The 18,940-nt window shown below is 45.5% G+C and overlaps 1 protein-coding gene across 1 annotated transcript in view; it reads right to left on the bottom strand.

Annotated features, from left to right (window-relative positions):
• Positions 1 to 18,940, bottom strand: part of thada (THADA armadillo repeat containing) — a 502,870-nt gene that overhangs the window by 139,067 nt on the left and 344,863 nt on the right. The window contains exon 30 of the mRNA XM_085980649.1: positions 15,381 to 15,466. Within this exon, the coding sequence (XP_085836775.1) occupies positions 15,381 to 15,466 (86 nt within the window). The remainder of the gene's footprint in view (positions 1 to 15,380; positions 15,467 to 18,940) is intronic.

The following is an 18,940-nucleotide window of genomic DNA, read 5'->3' as shown; positions in this document are numbered from 1 at the left end:
TGTGTACAGACTTGGGCTCTATTTCCACTGGAACAGAGAAGGGGCAAGGGGAGATTTAGTACAGGTTTTTAAAATTATGAAAAGTTTGACAGAATGAATAGAGAAAGACTCTTTCCTCTGGTTGGGGAGTCAGTGACAAGGGGGAATCAATTTAAAATGATCACGAAGAGAATGAGGAGTGAGGTTGGGAGAAACTTCTTTATGCAATTAGTTGCTGGAGCAAGGAATCCTTTGCTACAGGTAGACTACCTTTTATCCGAACTTCCGAAAACCGAAACCCTCTAAAAACCGAAGGTTTTTTCGTTCAGCGTAAGTCGTGCGCACGACATGACCAGAGTGGCGCACGACCCCGACCCCCGCCGCCGACCCCCCCGCCGACCCCGACGCCGACCCCCGCCGCCGACCCCGCCGACCCCCACCACCCCCCCGCCGACCCACCCCCGACAAATTTCCCAGTCTTATAAAATACCTTCCGAAATCCGAAATTTTCCGAAAACCGAAACACGGCTGGTCCCGAGGTTTTCGGATAAAGGATAGTCTACCTGTACAAGGAGTGGTTCATGCAGAAGCTATAGTAACCTTGAGGATGGGCCCTTCACAGTAGCAAAATGTGGTAATATGTGAACAGAGTCGCATTTGCACACTATTGCTGTTCAGTGACTTTATTGCAAACCCACTTACTTGCTAATATTATGATTTGATGTCTGCCATGACGGGTCAGTGGGTAAATGCACCAAGTGATGCAGTATTAAATCATACAGGCAGGGAAGGTCCCAGGTTTTGTTCCCGATCTGTCATGTGTTAGCTACTTTCAGCCAGGCGAGCAGGGATGGGTGCTAGTACAACTGGCCTCAGGATATAGCTATCCAGTGGCCCCTGCTGGTGTGTATGGACCTCAGTTGAGGCCAGCATAGAGCTCAGCCGTTATGCCAACCCTCTCTCCATGGTCAAGTTATGGGGTACGGTAGCATAGTGATTATTTTACTGGACTAGTAATCCAGAGGCTGGACTGATCCGGAGACATGAGTTCAAATCCCACCACGGCAGCTGGGGAATTTAAATTCAGTTAATTAAATAAATCTGGAATAAAAAGCTAGCATCAGTAATGGCGACCATGAAACTACCGGTTTGTCGGAAAAACCCATCTGGTTCACTAATGTTCTTTAGGGAAGGAAATCTGCCGTCCTTACCTGGTCTGGCCTATATGTGACTCCAGACTCCAATGTGGTTGACTCTTAACTGCCCCTTGAAATGGCCTAGCAAGCCTCACCACCACCTTCTCAAGGGCAATTAGGGATGGGAAATAAATGCTGGACTTGCCAGCAACGCCCCCATCCCATGAACGAATAAAAAAAAAAGTTGCCTGGTGATATTCACGGATCTGCCTCACATATTAAGAATGGCCACTTGAACAATGTACTAGAGCATCCATGAAGCCTTACTCAACATGAATCAAAATCTTCAGGAAAGGGAGGGGAGTTGTTTAATGCACAGTATCAACAGCACTCTTCGCAAAATTAAATCTAATTTCTCCTAGCAGCTTGGTTGAAGTGCTGAGAAAAGCACAGACAAATGTCCAACGTCTTGTTTTAGCTCATTTCTCTAGGTTACAGTTTTATCAGTCAGCCCTCTGGTATCCTCCTTGAATGGTTATTATTCATGTACAGTACAAGTCTTGACATTGAATGCTCAGCAGGCTTTCAGGGGCAGTTGTTCCATACACACCCCATAAGAGGAAGAAAAAAAATGATGGGATAGAACCAGAAAATGCTGGAAATAGGTGGCAGGTCAGTCAACATTTGTGAAGAGACAACATTTTTGGGATGTAGACCCTTTGTCAGAATTTAAAGCTAAACAAAAGGAGCCTCCTTAGTAGAATTGAAGAAAGAAAAGTGGAGAGAAAAACAACAGTCACAAAATAAATGGAATTAATGGGTTCAAGAACAGGTGAGATTTTCCTCTTCTGAAGCCATGTTGACTGCAGTTTACCAGGTTATTGTACAGATAATCTTCAAGTTTACTCCTGACAGTTGAATGATTATTTTACATGGAATTGAAGTAAGAATCATGAGTCTGTAGTTGTCAGTGTCCTCATAATGATGGCCATAGAGTCATAGAGTTTTACAGCACAGAAAGAGGCCCTTCGGCCCATCGTGTCTGCGCCGCCCATCCATCCCTGTCCAGTCTAATCCCATTTTCCAGCATTTGGTCCATAGCCTTGTATGCAATGGCATTTCAAGTGCTCATCCAAATGCTTCTTGAATGTTGTGAGGGTTCCTGCCTCCACCACCCTTTCAGGCATTGAGTTCCACATTCCAACCACCCTCTGGGTGAAAAAGTTCCTCCTCAAATCCCCTCTAAATCTCCTGCCCCTTACCCTGAATCTATGCCCCCTTGTTATTGACCCCCCCACTAAGGGGAAAAGTTCCTCTTTATCTACCCTATCTATGCCCCTCATTATTTTGTACACCTCAATCAGGTCCCCCCTCAGCCTTCTCTGCTCCAAGGAAAACAACTCCAGCCTGTCCAGCCTCTCTTCATAGCTGAGGCGCTCCATCCCAGGTAACATCCTGGTGAATCTTCTCTGCACCCTCTCCAAAGCAATCACATCCTTCCTATAGTGAGGCGACCAGAACTGCACACAGTACTCCAGCTGTGGCCTCACCAGCGTTTTGTACAGCTCCATCATAACCTCCCTGCTCTTATATTCTATGCCTCGGCTAATGAAGGCAAGTATCCCATGTGCCTTTTTAACCACCTTATCTACCTGCTCCGCTGCCTTCAGGGATCTATGTACATGTACACCAAGGTCCCTCTGACCCTCTGTACTTCCTAGGGTCCTACCACTCATTGTGTATTCCCTTGCCTTATTTGTCCGTCCAAAATGCATCACCTCGCACTTTTCAGGGTTAAATTCCATTTGCCACTTTTCCGCCCATCTGACCAACCCGTTTATATCGTCCTGTAGCCGGAGGCTTTCCTCCTCGCAATTTACCACCCCACCAATTTTCGTGTCATCTGCGAACTTACTGATCATACCTTTTACATTCTCATCCAAATCATTTATGTAGATCACAAACAATAAGGGACCCAGCACCGATCCCTGAGGTACCCCACTGGACACAGGCTTCCAGTCACAAAAGCAACCTTCGACCATCACCCTCTGCCTCCTGCCACTCAGCCAGTTTAGGATCCAACGCGCCAAGGCACCCTGGATCCCATGGGCTCTTACCTTCTTGACCAGTCTCCTATGCGGGACTTTGTCAAAAGCTTTACTGAAGTCCATGTAAACCACATCCACAGCATTTCCCTCATCCACACACCTAGTCACCCCCTCGAAAAATTCGATCAGATTTGTTAGACATGATTTACCCTTGACAAAGCCATGCTGACTATCCCCGATTAATCCTTGCCTCTCCAAGTGGAGATTAATTTTGTCCCTCAGAATTTTTTCCAATAATTTCCCCACCACAGATGTTAGACTCACTGGCCTGTAATTCCCTGGTTTATCCCTGCTACCCTTCTTGAATAATGGTACTACGTTAGCTGTTCTCCAGTCCTCTGGTACATCCCCTGTGGCCAGAGAGGTTCTGAAAATTAGTGTCAGAGCCCCTGCAATCTCCTCCCTTGCCTCCCACAGCAGCCTGGGATACATCTCGTCCGGGCCTGGGGATTTATCCACTTTTTGGCCCGCTAAAACCGCTAGCACCTCCTCCCTCTCGATGCTAATATGTTCAAGTATGTCACAGTCCCCTTGCCCGATTTCTATGTCTGCATCGTCTTTCTCCATAGTGAACACAGATGCAAAAAATTCATTTAAAACCCCGCCTACATCCTCTGGCTCTACACACAGATTGCCACTTTGGTCCCTAATGGGCCCTACCCTTTCCCTGGTTATCCTCTTGCCCTTAATATACTTATAAAACATCTTAGGATTTTCCTTTATTTTGCTCGCCAGTGTTATTTCATGGCCCCTCCTCGCCCTCCTAATTTCTTTTTTAAGTATGCCCCTGCACTTTTTATACTCCTCTAGGGCTTCTTCCGTCTTTAGTAACTGCCAAAAGCCCCCCTTTTATTTCTAATGCATTTTTGTATATCCCTTGTCATCCAAGGTTCCCTTTGCTTGTTGGTCCCACCCTTGACCTTTACAGGAACATGTTGGCGTTGTACTCTCTCTATTTCCCTTCTGAAAGTCTCCCACTGTTTTGATGTGGATTTTCCTATAAGCAGCTGCTCCCAGTCCACTTTGGCCAGATCCTGCCTTATCATATTAAAATCGGCCTTCCCCCAATTTAGAACCCTTATTTCCGGGCCGTCTTTGTCTTTTTCCATGACCACCTTAAATCTCACCGAATTATGGTCACTGTCGCCAAAATGCTCTCCTACTGACACTTCCACCACTTGCCCGGCTACATTCCCCAGAATTAGGTCCAGTACCGCCCCCTCTCTTGTAGGACTTTCTACATGTTGGCTCAAAAAGCTCTCCTGGATGCACTTTAAGAATTCTGCACCCTCTAAGCCTTTCACACTCTGACTGTCCCAATTTATATTGGGGAAGTTGAAATCCCCCACTATTATTACCCTATTATTTTCGCACTTCTCTGAGATTTGCCTACATATCTGTTCCTCTATCTCCCCCTGACTGTTTGGGGGCCTATAGTACACTCCCAGCAAAGTGCTTGCCCCCTTTTTGTTTTTAAGTTCTACCCATATGGCCTCATTAGAGGAACCCGCTAATATATCATCCCTCCTTACAGCAGTAATTGACTCCTTAATTAATATTGCAACACCCCCTCCCCTTTTACACCCCTCTGTCTCGCCTGAAGATTCTATACCCCGGAATATTGAGCTGCCAGTCCTGACCCTCCCTCAACCATGTCTCCGTGATAGCAACAATATCGTACTCCCATGTGTTCAACAACAACTTCAGTTCATCCACCTTATTTGCAAGACTCCTTGCATTAAAATAAATGCCTTCCAGCCCTGCCATATTCTCTTTTGCCTTCACATATTTGCTCTGCCTTCCCAGCTGACTTGTTTTTCCCTCTGTATTTGGCTGTAAATCACCCCCTACTATAGCTCCACTCTGTACCCCAACCCCCTGCCAAGTTAGTTTAAACCCTCCCCAGCAGTGCTAGCAAACCTCCCCGCAAGGATATTGGTTCCCCCCTGGTTCAGGTGTAAACCGTCCGACTTGTACAAGTCCCACCTTTCCCAGAAGCAGACCCAGTGATCCAGGAAACTAAAGCCCTCCCCCCTGCACCATCCCTTTAGCCACGCATTCATCTGTTCTATCTTCCTATTCCTATACTTACTAGCACGTGGCACCGGGAGTAATCCAGAGATTACAACCTTTGAGGTCCTGCTCCTTAATCCTTCACCTAGCTCCCTAAATTCTTGCTGCAGGACCTCATCCCTCTTTTTACCTATGTCGTTGGTACCAATGTGGACCACGACCACTGGCTGTTCTCCCTCCCCCTCCAGAATGCCCTGCAGCCGCTCAGTGACATCCTTGACCCTGGCCCCAGGGAGGCAACAAACCATCCTGGATTCACGTCTACGGCCACAGAAACGCCTATCTGTTCCCCTTACTATAGGGGAACAGATTATGCCAATGCCGCATAATCTCTCCCCTAGCCTCCCTCAGCACTTTGGGATAAAATTATCTATTCTTGGGGATTTATTTGTTTTGAGCCTTTTTTAGCCAGTCTAGGATTTCCATCTCTTTTATATCAAAGCCATTAATTTTGCCTTCATTAACTGTTTGGGGATACCATGCTGCTCATATCTCCCCTAGTGATACTTGAAGGACGTAATCTCTCAGAATATTTTGTGCTCGTCCTCAATTTTGAGCCTGTTTACATATTTTATGGTTATTATTTCTTCTCATACTATTCCAGCACAGAAATAATATTTTACTGTTATGTTTTACTTTTGCTGCTGTGCTTTTTTTCTAACTCTCTCTTGGCCCTTCTGATTATCCTTTTAACATGTTTCTGCAAATTCCTATATTCATCCCAGTGAATCCGTTACCCTTTCTTCCTGCAGACTTTGTACAAGTCAATTCCTTCCTTATTTTACTTTTACTTTGTCTGTTAATTCATTTCGGGTCACATTTGTTTAATCTGAGCTTGCCAATTCTAGGAAGGTATTATTCCTCAGCATTATTCCTTTAAAAATGTTCCACTTGGCCTCTCCTAAAATGTTGTTGAATATCCTCCTCCAGTCCATTTGTTTTAGTTGTTCTTTCACATCTTTCAATTTAGTCCTTTTAAAGTTATATATCTGGCTTCTGGTCTTTGGTGTAACTGAATCCCAGATCACATTAAACTTAATTATTCCATGGTCACTGTCCCCCAGGAGTGCTAATGCTTCAATTCCCTGTATGTTGTCTGGGTCATTTGCAAATACCAAGTCAAGATCAGCACCGCTTCTTGTGGCTTCCCTGATGTACTGACTCATGATGGAGTCATGCATTACATTTACTGACTGGAAACCACTTTATGTTTCCCAGTTTATATTTAGTGAATTAAATTCTCCTATTATAATAACTTCTCACAAACACTTTTTTATCTCAACTGTCCTCCTGTTTATGCTGATCTGGTATTCTGTGGCATAGCTCCAGTGGTTAGCTTGGCATTTTAGAGAAAGTACACATAAATTGCTGTTTCACATGGAAGGATGGTTTGGGGTGGACAATGGTGTGGGAAGAAGAGAACACTGGTTTCATCTGCTCTGGGTGAATGGGATGTGGGTGTCGCTGGCAAGGCCAGCATTTATTGCCCAACCCTAATTGCCCTCAAGAAGGTGGTGGTGAACTGCCTCTTGAACCGCTGTTCTTTGTAGCAGTTTGCTGAGTGGTTTGTTGGGCCATTTCAGGGGGCAGTTAAGGGTCAACCACGTTGCTGTGGGTCTGGAGTCACATAAAGGCCAGACCAGGTAAGGACAGCAGATTTCCTTCCCTAAAGGACATTAGTGAACCAGATGAGTTTTTATGACAATCCGGTAGTTTCATGGTCACCATGACTGACACTAGCTTTTTATTCCAGATTTATTTAATTAACTGAATTTAAATTCCCCAGCTGCCATGTCTCTGGATCATTAGTCCAGGCCTCTGGATTACTAAAACATAACCATTATGCTACCGTTCCTGCGAAGGGTGGTGGAAGAATAAATGAACAAGAGTATTCCAGAGGGAACAGTCTCTCTGGAAAATGGAGAGGGGAGAGGAAGATGTGATTGGTCGTGTGCCCATGATGTAGGTGGCAGAAATAGTAGGACTTGATCTTTGGGATGGGAGCGGGCTGAAACAGGGTAGTCTTGTTTATGCACCATTTTTTTCAATCCTGCTTATTTTGTAATTTTTATCTTGAAGGGTCTACAGTTGAATGTCAACCTGTTTTTTCTCTTTACAGATGCTGTATTTCGAGAATTTTGTGTTTTTGCATTAGGAAAGTCCTAGGTTAGGTCTATAATGAGTAGACTGGGGATTAAGTTAGCACCTTCTCGTCCTCATCTTAACACATGCAAGCATATTTCCAGCTGGATAGAGATCAGGAGCTGAAACCCTGGCTGACTTTTCTATCGTCTAGCCCAGGAGGTCATTTATAGAACCCCTATTGCCAGTGATAAACTCACTGAACCATTGGTGGAGCCCTCATCAGTGGTTTTCAATGTCAATGTTTGGAAATATCTCATTAGTTTTGACTATGATTTTGATAAAATGGCCCTTTTGTTTTTAAATCTCAAAACCTGCCAAAGTTTTACTTTTGCTGCCATTTTGTCATATGTGGTACAGCCCTGAGCATTTTTTGCCACGTACATCAATCCCCTGGTTGGAATTCCAAGTATTGCATTCACGTCCCCAAGTTACAGACAAGGAACCATCACACTTCTGTTTATGCACAATACTAATATTTTAACTGTTGCAATCAGAGAAAGAAAAACAAACCTTTGACCAGTTGAGATTTTTTAACGTGCCCAGGTTGAGGAAAAAGGTTAAGCTTAGTGGATGAGTACTACAGGAAAGACAAACAGAGAGGACAGTGATAAAGACAGGTTGTCCAATAAGTGAATATCAGTAATGAATAATAGGCTGAAAGCCCCCTCCCTCACACAATTTTGTAGAGATGCCCACAAATATATCAGACTCCACAGCGCAACCATAGCCTGCAGCAGAAAAGGAATGGAAAACCACAGCTGCATGATTTCAAAGATTAGAATAACCAAATATTTAAGTTTTCCTGCACTACGTCGTTATAAAAATAAATCAGAAAGGCCAGGCAATTAGGGTAAAATGTTTCAGTGACCTAGGTCTATCAGTACAGTTTGTATCCAACAGCACAGCTGCACTAACAAAATTCCTCTTGGTTAGCCAAACAAGCAATGCATGAGGTCTCTCGATGACTTTCTACTACTTTGCCTTCAATTCAGTTGCAAGGATAATTCAACAGTCTGTATTCACAATGCTATATATAAAGCACTTTGTGAAGGAAGAGGTTCGTTTACCTTTTGCATCAAAACCTGGCAACCGTTCAGCTTTAAATGGAGTCATTTTACTTGACAGCCTCACTGGCTGCTTTTAGAATGGGTAACTGCTCATTGTAAGAAAATCCATTCTTGAAATAAAAAAAGCACATTCACTGTGAGAAAGACCTTTTCTCAAAAAGTGAAGTCAGCACTTAAAAATGGGATTTTCCTGAGTTAGTCTTGAATATAAATGTTTTAAGTTTACACAATATATTTTCCTTAATTGGACTTGGTCTTGAGGCTGATTAAACTCAGTTACAATACTGTCACCCATAATAAGTATTTAATTTTTCCTTGGTTAAAATAAAACTTAAGACTTCCTGCATGGATTCTTTAAATATTTCCCAAGAATTTCTTTAGTAATTTAATAAACCTATGTATCTAGCTCAAGGAGTCGCTTTGTCTCACTGATTTCATCAGCAGAGCATAAGTGCTCCAGGAGCTTAAGCTCCTAAAATAACACACAGAACTACAGAAACCAGTCCTTGGGGTAAGACAAACATTGATTAGAGCAAAAGAACATGCTGCAAAAGAGTAATGCAAAGTTCCTACGTAATTTTACAACTATGGCATATTGTTCAGTTACTGTAATTTATACTGTAAAACTACCAGTTTTAATACCATACAATTTCAGCAAAATTAATAAGTACTGCAGAGTTTGAAGTTATTGTATTTCTGGACCACTGGAACAATTTACTGCTGTGTCATTATTATAATCCCTTCCCTTGTTATTTTCTGCCTCAACATTCTCTGACTAAGATAGCAGGCAGATGAAATGCAACAAAGATGATCTTGGAACTTTAAGGAAATCACAGAATCATATATCACAGGAAGTGGCCATTCAGCCTATTGTGCCTATGTCAGCTCTCTGAAAGAACTAGCCATTTATTCCAATTTTCCTACCCTTTCCCCATACCCATATAATTTTTTCTTTTTCAAATATTTATCCACTTCCCTTTTTAAAACTATTATGGTTTCTGCTTCCACCACTATTTTTGGCAGTGTAATCCATGTCCTAATAGCTTACTACATAAAAACATTTCTTCCAACCTCTCCCTTTTGATTGTGGTCTTAAATTCATGCCTTCTACTTACCAACTCACTGACCAGTGGAAATAGCTCACAACACTGAACATCTTTTGATTGGAGAAAAGAGGGAGTAGGAATAAAATCCAGGTTTTTGAGGCTGCCATTACATTTGTACTTTTGCTTCAATGCAGAGCAGTTTTCACTTCACAATGATGCAAAGATGCAAGTATAAGTCCAACGTCAGTGTTCGCGCTCAGGCCAACATCCCCAGCATCGAAGCTTTGACCACGCTCGATCAGCTCCAATGGAAGGGTCACATTGTCCGCATGCCCGATACTAGACTCCCGAAACAAGCGCTCTACTCGGAGCTCCGATACGGCAAGACAGCCCCAGGTGGGCAAAGGAAACGCTTCAAGGGCACCCTCAAAGCCTCCTTGAAAAAGTGCAACATCCCCACCGACACCTGGGAATCCCTGGCCCAAGACCGCACAAAGTGGAGGAGAAGCATCCTGGAAGGCGCCGAACACCTTGAGTCACTTCGCCGGGAGCAAGCGGAAGCCAAGCGCAGGCAGCGCACGTCAACCCAAGCACCCCACCCACCCGCCCCTTCAACAACCGTCTGCCCCACCTGTGACAGAGACTGTAGGTCCCGCACTGGACTAATCAGTCACCTGAGAACTCATTTTTAATGTGGAAGCAAGTCATCCTCGGTTCCGAGGGACTGCCTAAGAAGAGAAGATAAGTCAGGAGGCAGACTGGCAGTAAAGACAGAGGAATGCAATCTCTTCCAATAGGCGGTTTCACGGTCCTTCTACTTGACACATACTGGGGTATATCTCCAGTCTGCCTGAGCTCAAGTGCAGAGGACCAGACCAGAGGTCTATGCTACAACAAGACGCCAGGAGCTGCGTAAGCAAAGCCCATCACAGGCAGAGGGGTTTCCTTCCAGAGTCCTATGCTTACCACTTTCATCCACTCACTTTGCAACAAACTTCAGTAAATTTGCGGAGTGCATGTAAGTTCATGTTTGCCTGTGTCACTGTGCCAACAGCTGATATGCACGTGGCCTAAAATCCAGCAACAGCTTTCAGGATGCAAGTAGTTCACCTCAGCAGAGGCACTTTTAGATTCTTGAGAGTTCATCACCATTTTGATAACAGAACTTTTGGTGGGTTATTTTGGGGAATCTGAACACCTACTCATCTTAGACCAATGTAACAATGTACCAATATGTACAAAGACATGGATCGTCCAGTCAATGTCAATGCAATCAAGCACACTAAGGTTGTGGATGCTAAGGGCTTTATTCACAAGCAGACAGATACTCTGGAGGTTAAGTGTGGAGATGGGTGGTGATTGATCTACTGGCAGAGTCGAAGAGGGTTGTGATGGGTGGAGTCAGCGGAATGGGGAGGAGCTTGGCATGGTTGGGTCCCAGTGGGTATGTGTTGGTCCAGAAGGCCAGTGAGAGGAGGATGAGGCTGTTGGACTGCAATGTTAGACTGACAGTATGCACTCTATTATATTCAAAGATTAGGGAGAAAGTTCAAAATTTTCCCTGTGGTTGTTCATCTTCCATAGAGGAATAAATATGTTGGGCAGAATTCACAATGGTATAAACCATACCTAGTCTGTTGGAAGGAACTAGCTCAATGAGTCAACTGGCCTTTCCTTATTTCATACCTTCTCATATTTTTGGGTGGTTTTCATCACACCTCTGCCTGCATTGCATTCTAGTCAGCCACTAGACGGTGCATGGGAAAGGCACGGGTTGATTTGATCACTGATTCTCCCTCTCTGTTGGGCAAGTGCCTTATTTTTCTGCTGGAGCCCAATTACAAGTATCTATCAGCATCAATCCCCCTTCAGGTGGGACAGCACTGTTAGATCCACAGATTTCAGTGAGCAGCATTTCTGTTGTGTGATCAGCCAAAGATGATATGCTTCTATTGCATGTGAGTCGTGCCAACTCTAACCCCTTCCCTCGAGGCGATGGTTCTCTGTCACTCCATTTACCTATGAGCTAATGAAACTAACCCTGTGTTGTCACTACAACAATGGTGAGCATATAAAATTTGATACCAAAAATTTGAACTTTATAAAACACATAGCAGTTCAATTATAGATTGCATCATTGCCAACTTTTGTAAAAAGTTTCTAAAAGTGCCTAAGGTGAGCATTTTGCACTGTACAACAAGGTAGAGTACCAGAGGTTACAGGTCAGCAACTGGTGGTGGTAATATTGACAAACAACTTGGGGTGCTGAATTAAGAATACTGACAGCGCTGGAATCATGCTGTTCTTTTCACGGAGATCAGCGGTGGATGTATCAGCTTACGTGCTTTTGCATCATACAAGTCATCGCCATGCTGACAGAGGAAAATGTCAGGCTTGGTTGGGTTCCAAGTAGAAATACTGAGTCAGGAAAAAGGCGAAATGGACGGAAGCTTTATACAGCTATTAGCTTAAATGTAAGGTTTCCCCATTTGTACCATTACAGAGGTTCCAGGGGCAGAACTTCTGCCAAGAGAGCTGAGACTGGGGCATTGGAATGGGATTCTAAAGTTAATTAGACATTAAAAATTGACTCATATTTTAACACTAAATATCTTTGCGACATTTGCCGTTACATTTAGTCCACTTGGGTACAATTGCTTGGAATCAACATTGTAGATGGATTGGGATACTTGGGAGAAATAATGCTGTTCTGGCACAAGTAATAAAGAGTTCTTCAGTTTTCATAAAAATACCACTTGCTGGTGCAGATAGTAATAACTCTGTGCCAGTCTTTGTATCTTTTACATTTTTTGCAATCATATTTTGAAATTATTAAAACTTAGCAATCTGAACAGTGATTTCAATTAAGGAGACAGCATGATTCTAGTGCTGTCAGTTTAAAAATGGTAAAAAGGGACAGAATTCGGAGAAATATTCCAAGATCCCATGTTACCGCACACAACTTGCAGTAATTTTTGCTGCACATCACTTATTACAATATAATAAAAGGTTTTCTGGAGGCATGGGTTTTCTTTATATGATTAAGGGATGACTGGACAGATCTGAAAAAGTGAAAAGAGCATAAAGAAATGATTAAAATGTAAGATTTTATTATTAAAGCCCAACTTCAGGCAAAATTGAATAGTACAGTACTGGTCCTTCAATGAAATTAAAGCCAGTAACAGTACTTTAGAATTTGTTTGCGATCAATCAAACCAAAGGCTGATTGATGTTTAGAAGAGGAGACAAGGTCAGTAATTTTATAGTTTAAGCAAAACATCTGACCAATAGTTTAAAGAAAAGGGCATTGTAGGAACACAAGGTACAAGGGAGAGCAAAATAAAGGGTGTTCAAAGTAAAAGTCTGGCTTGATATGACCTGCTCATTTGATCACTGATAAAACTATCTGGAGCAAAACAGATGGCATCAAGGCAAACACAACATTAAAGCAACCGTTACACTACTACGTTTGTGTTGATGTGTAGTGCTTTTAGGTGCATATTTGCACTCTGACACTTGATCACAATAATAATTATAAAAAAACAATTTGCGTTTATAGAGTCCCTTTACATAGAAACATAGAAGATAGGAGCAGGAGTAGGCCATTCGGCCCCTCGAGCCTGCTCCGCCATTCAATGAGATCATGGCTGATCATCCAAACTCAGTACCCTGTTCTTGCCTTCTCCCCATATCCCTTGATCCCTTTAGCCTTAAGAAATATATCTAACTCCTTCTTGAATATATTTAATGATTTGGCCTCAACTGCCTTCTGTGGTAGAGAATTCCACAGGTTCACCACTCTCTGGGTGAAGAAATTCCTTCTCATCTCTGTCCTAAATGGCTTACCCCTCATCTTTAGACTGTGACCCCTGGTTCTGGACTCCCCCGCCATCGGGAACATCCTTCCTGCATCTAGTCTGTCTAGTCCTGTTAGAATTTTAGAAGTTTCAATGAGATCCCCTCTCATTCTTCGAAACTCCAGCGAGTATAAGCCCAATCGACCCAATCTCTCCTCATACGTCATTCCTGCCATCCCAGGTATCAGTCTGGTGAATCTTCGCTGCACTCCCTCCATGGCAAGAACATCCTTCCTCAGATAAGGCGACCAAAACTGCACACAATACTCAAGGTGTGGTCTCACCAAGGCCCTGTACAACTGCAGCAAGACATCCTTGTTCCTGTACTCAAACCCTCTCGCTACGAAGGCCAACATACCATTTGCCTTCTTAACCGCCTGCTGCACCTGCATGCTTACCTTCAGCGGCTGGTGCACAAGGACACCCAGGTCTCGTTGCACTTCCCCTTCTCCCAATCTATTGCCGTTCAGATAATAATCTGCCTTCCTGTTTTTGCCACCAAAGTGGATAACCTCGCATTTATCCACATTATACTGCATCTGCCCAATTACGCAACCTGTCCAAATCATACTGGAGTTTCTCGGCATCCTCCTCACAGCACACACGCCCACCCAGCTTTGTGTCGTCTGCAAACTTGGAGATATTACATCTAGTTCCCTCGTCTAGATCATTAATATATATTGTGAATAGCTGGGGTCCTAGGACCGATCCCTGTGGTACCCCACTAGTCACTGCCTGCCACTCGGAAAAAGACCCGTTTATTCCAACTCTTTGCTTCCTGTCTGCCAACCAGTTCTCTATCCAAGTCAATACCTTGCCCCCAATCCCATGTGCCTTAACTTTACACGCTAATCTCTTATGCGGGACCTTATCGAAAGCCTTCTGAAAGTCCAAATACACCACATCCACTGGTTCTCCCTTACCTATTCTACCAGTTACATCCTCAAAAAAAAAATCCCAAGCCAGTGGTGTAAGAAAGAAAATGAAAACTGAGCCAAAGAAGGAAATATTAGGAGGGGTGACCAAAAGAGGGGAGTGAACAAGTGAACAGCCACTAGCAACCAATGATGGATTAGTAATGGAATTGTGCAGAGATATTCACGAGGTCAGACTAAGAGGAACAGAGAGTTTTGGGAGGAGGGAGGGAGGTTGTAGCGCTGAAGATTACAGAGATTTGGAGGGGAAAGATCATGGAGGGAACACATGGATGAGAATTTTAAATTTTAGACTTTGAGGGACTGGGAGCCAATGTAGGTGAGCAAGGACAGGGGTAATGGGCAAGTAGGACTTGGTGTGGGCAGCAGAGTTTTGGATGAACTGATGTTTATAGAGGGTGGAGGATGGGAAACCAGCACACTAAAGCAAAAATTACTACATCATCTCTAGCAGGTAGTCTCACATCACCTAGGCTTTGCATCAGATGTAGTATAACTTCAGCTCAGTGCAAAGCTACATTTTAAAGTACCCATTGGCTCTCCTGGGAATTTTGTAAATTTACATTTGAATGATTTTAAAAAGAAGCAATGCTCCCATTGTTGCCTCATAACATCTATACCCACTCAAGCAGCACACGTTATTCATGCTCTTTTGTTGTTGAGCTCAGCGGATCCACAGTGAGACGCAGCCAGCAGTGTGGCTCGAGTCTGTTCATTGAGCATTGCAGTCTACAAATCAAGAAAAGGAGTAGGCCATTTGGCTCATCATGTTTGCTCTGCAATTTTTGTGAGCCATGGCAGTTGTTCATCTTTTTAATTCTAAACAGGAACTGACTCTACAAATCCAAGTCTGACAAGTTAGCTGTAGTATGTAAATTGGATAGGGCTTAAAGATTCCTCAAGATCAATTGGAAAAGCGTCTTAATTTGTAGAAAATGGATACAATTCTGTTTAGGAACCAGTACTGCTGTAATTAAAGAGTCTCTGAAAACGCTGTAGGTAATGATTAAAAATTTGAATCTGTAAAATCTTACCTGTTGTTTTTGACTTATCCAAATGATGACAAAGGATACCGATGATATCAAGAAAAGTTGCTCTGGTAAGCAAACAAGGGTTCTGCCTACAAAACAATAAATCAGAAACAATCAAGGATGCAAATCATTTACAGGCCAAACTTTGATTTTTCTCCTAGAAAAAAAGTGGCACTGAAAGCCAGCCACTGTGCAACCAATGAGAAGATAACAAATTGAATTTGTGACATCCACAAGGGAATATTTGGTGTGGGGGCGGGGAGAAGACAAGTGGGAACAAGATCAACAGTGGAACACAAAATACAATTTTAAAGAGTTTGCTAAATTAAAGTGATAAAATGTAGTTGTGGTAAACCACTTTTATCGTTCACTATCGTTACACTATAGTTATCACTGTTGTATTGTTATCACTGTTCTCACTGTTGTATCACTATACGAGGTCGCCTCTTGTCGCGCTGTTATACCTGGGCTGACCACCTCCGACTCCGCCCATGGCTCCACCTACCTGCCCAGGTATAAAGGTAGTCGACTGGCTGGTATTCCTCCTTGTTGGACCCGATCACCCACGAGGGTGGGCTCTGTTATTTAGTCAATAAAAACCTTTAGTTACGTTCCTAACTCGTCGCTTTTTATTGGACGAATTGATAGGTATATCAATTTTATTGACTAAATTTTAAAGATGTCTACTACTGGCCAGCCAGAAGCCCTCCCAGAAGCACAGCCACAGCAGCTTTCAGACACCGGGCTACGCCAGCCACACAAGCCGGCTTGGCTGCAAGCCCTCAAACCACCGTACCTGGATCTAAACCCACAGGCAGCAAACTCAGCCCTCAACTTCAAACACTGGCTGGACTGCTTCGAATCCTACCTGGAAGAATCCGGCGTCCCTCAGAGATCCAAACTAAGAGTTCTGAACGCCCAAGCGAGCCCGAGAGTATACGCACTCATCCAGGACACGACTACATACGAGGCCGCTATCAACCTACTGAAACGGCAGTACCGGAGCCCGGTAAATTACATGTACACCAGGCACCTCCTAAGATCCCGCCCGCAACAGCCAGGAGAGTCTGTAGCTGAATTTTTACGGGCGCTAAGAGCACTCGGCAGGAACTGTGACTTTAAAGCGGTGACGGCTGTTGAAAATACGGAAGATAATATCCGCGATGCCTTTGTGAAAGGCCTACGGTCCGACTACTCACGGCAAAGACTGCTTGAAGCTAAAGACCTCGACCTGGACAAAGCTGAAGCCCTCGCTCTCTCCCTAGAGGTGGCCCATCAGGACCAGGAGGCGTTTTCCAGGTACTGCTCGCGACCCTGGGACTCGGGCCCGACCCCTACCGCAATACCCTTCGCAGCGCCGCCCCCGGGACCTACCTCAGCGTCGGCGTCCCGGACCCGACCGGGACTGCCACCCCCGGTACCGGCTCCGACATCGGGCACCCGCGATCGGGCCGCCGGCTGCTTCTTTTGCGGCCAGGAGAAGCACCCGAGGTCGCGCTGCCCAGCCAGGAACTCTACTTGCTCAACCTGCAGGAAGAAAGGCCACTTCTCTAAGGCCTGCAGGAGCGGATCTTCAGAGGCCAGCAGTGCCTCATGCGAACTGTGGGGGCGGCCATCTTCTTTCAAGGCAACTGAGGCCAGCATCCCCACACGTGAGTCATGGGGGCGGCCATCTTTGATCAAGGCAACCGACCCCAATAGTGCCTCATGTGAGTTATGGGGGCAGCCATCTTCTCCGCCATTTTGTCCTACCTCGTGGGAGACGCCATTTTACCCACCACGCCCGACTGCCACCGGGCCCCCGGACCCGACGACCGCCTCGCCCGCAGACGACAACGACTCGCTTACCTACACACTAGCCTCCGTCACTCTGGATCAAGCCCGCCCACACCACCTCTCCAAGTCGATGATGGACATCAAAGTAAACGGCCACGCCACGACCTGCCTGTTCGACAGCGGAAGCACGGAGAGCTTCATCCACCCAGACACGGTGAGCCACTACTCCCTCCCTGTCCTGCCAACGCGCAACCGAATCTCGATGGCATCGAGGTCCCACGCCACGGACATTAGCGGCTACTGTGTTGTGACCTTGTCGGTTAAAGGTACGGAGTATAAAAATTTTAAACTCCTCGTCCTCCCCCAGCTCTGCGCTGCCGTCCTACTAGGGCTGGACTTCCAATCCCACCTCCAAAGTGTAACCCTAGCATACGGTGGACCCCTCCCCCCACTCACAGTCGACAACCAGCGAATGTTAAACCGCCCACCGCGTAACACCTGTAGCCTATCCACCCTCAAGGTGCCGCCACCTTCCCTGTTCGCTAACCTCACCCCCGACTGCAAACCCGTCGCTACCAAGAGCAGGCGGTACAGCGCTGGGGACAGAGCCTTCATTAGCTCTGAGGTGCAGCGCCTCCTGAAAGAGGGCATTATCGAGGGGAGCAACAGCCCCTGGCGTGCCCAGGTCGTGGTCGTTAAGACCGGCGATAAAAATCGCCTGGTCATCGACTACAGCCAGACCATAAACAGATACACCCAGCTGGACGCATACCCCCTTCCCCGCATATCTGACATGGTCAATCAGATTGCACAATACCGCGTATTCTCAACCATCGACCTTAAGTCGGCCTACCACCAACTCCCTATCCACCCCGAGGACCGCCAGTACACCGCCTTCGAGGCGAATGGGCGCCTATACCACTTCCTTAGGGTCCCCTTCGGTGTCACCAACGGGGTCTCGGTCTTCCAAAGGGAGATGGACCGGATGGTTGACCAGAACGGACTGCAGGCCACATTCCCCTACCTAGATAACGTCACCATCTGCGGCCGCGACCGGCAGGACCATGACGTGAATCTGGAGAAATTCCTCCGTACGGCCCAACGGCTGAACCTCACCTACAATAAGGAGAAATGTGTGTTTAACACCTCGCGCCTTGCCATCCTTGGCTGTGTAGTAGAGAACGGACTCATCGGCCCCGACCCCGAAAGAATGCGCCCCCTCATGGAGCTACCCCTCCCCCACTGCCCTAAGGCACTTAAGAGAACCCTGGGGCTCTTCGCCTACTATGCCCAATGGGTGCCCAATTATGCGGACAAAGCCAGACCCCTCATGAAGTCCACATCCTTCCCCCTCACGGAGGAAGCGTGCGCGGCCTTCTCCCTCATCAAGGGAGACATAGCCAAGGCCACAATGCACGCAGTGGATGAGTCCATCCCCTTCCAAGTGGAGAGCGATGCATCCGACTTCGCCTTAGCCGCTACCCTTAACCAGGAGGGGAGACCGGTGGCCTTCTTCTCAAGGACCCTACAGGGCCCTGAGATCCGACACTCGTCGGTCGAGAAGGAAGCCCAGGCAATTGTGGAGGCGGTACGGCGCTGGAGGCATTACCTGGCAGGCAAACGATTTACCCTCCTCACCGAGGGGCAAAATCAAGAATGACAAGATCTTGAGGTGGAGAATCGAGCTATCCACCTACGATTATGATATCTTGTACCGGCCAGGTAAGCTGAACGAACCCCCTGATGCTCTTTCACGAATTACATGCGCCAGCGCGCATATTGATAGA

Source organism: Somniosus microcephalus, chromosome 3 (genome assembly GCF_052327205.1).
Source record: "Somniosus microcephalus isolate GS21.2 chromosome 3, FLI_Smic_1.0, whole genome shotgun sequence".
In the NCBI taxonomy this organism is placed as follows: domain Eukaryota; kingdom Metazoa; phylum Chordata; class Chondrichthyes; order Squaliformes; family Somniosidae; genus Somniosus; species Somniosus microcephalus.
Note: the sequence above shows the minus strand (reverse complement) of the source record. Positions and strands in the feature narration are given on the sequence as shown.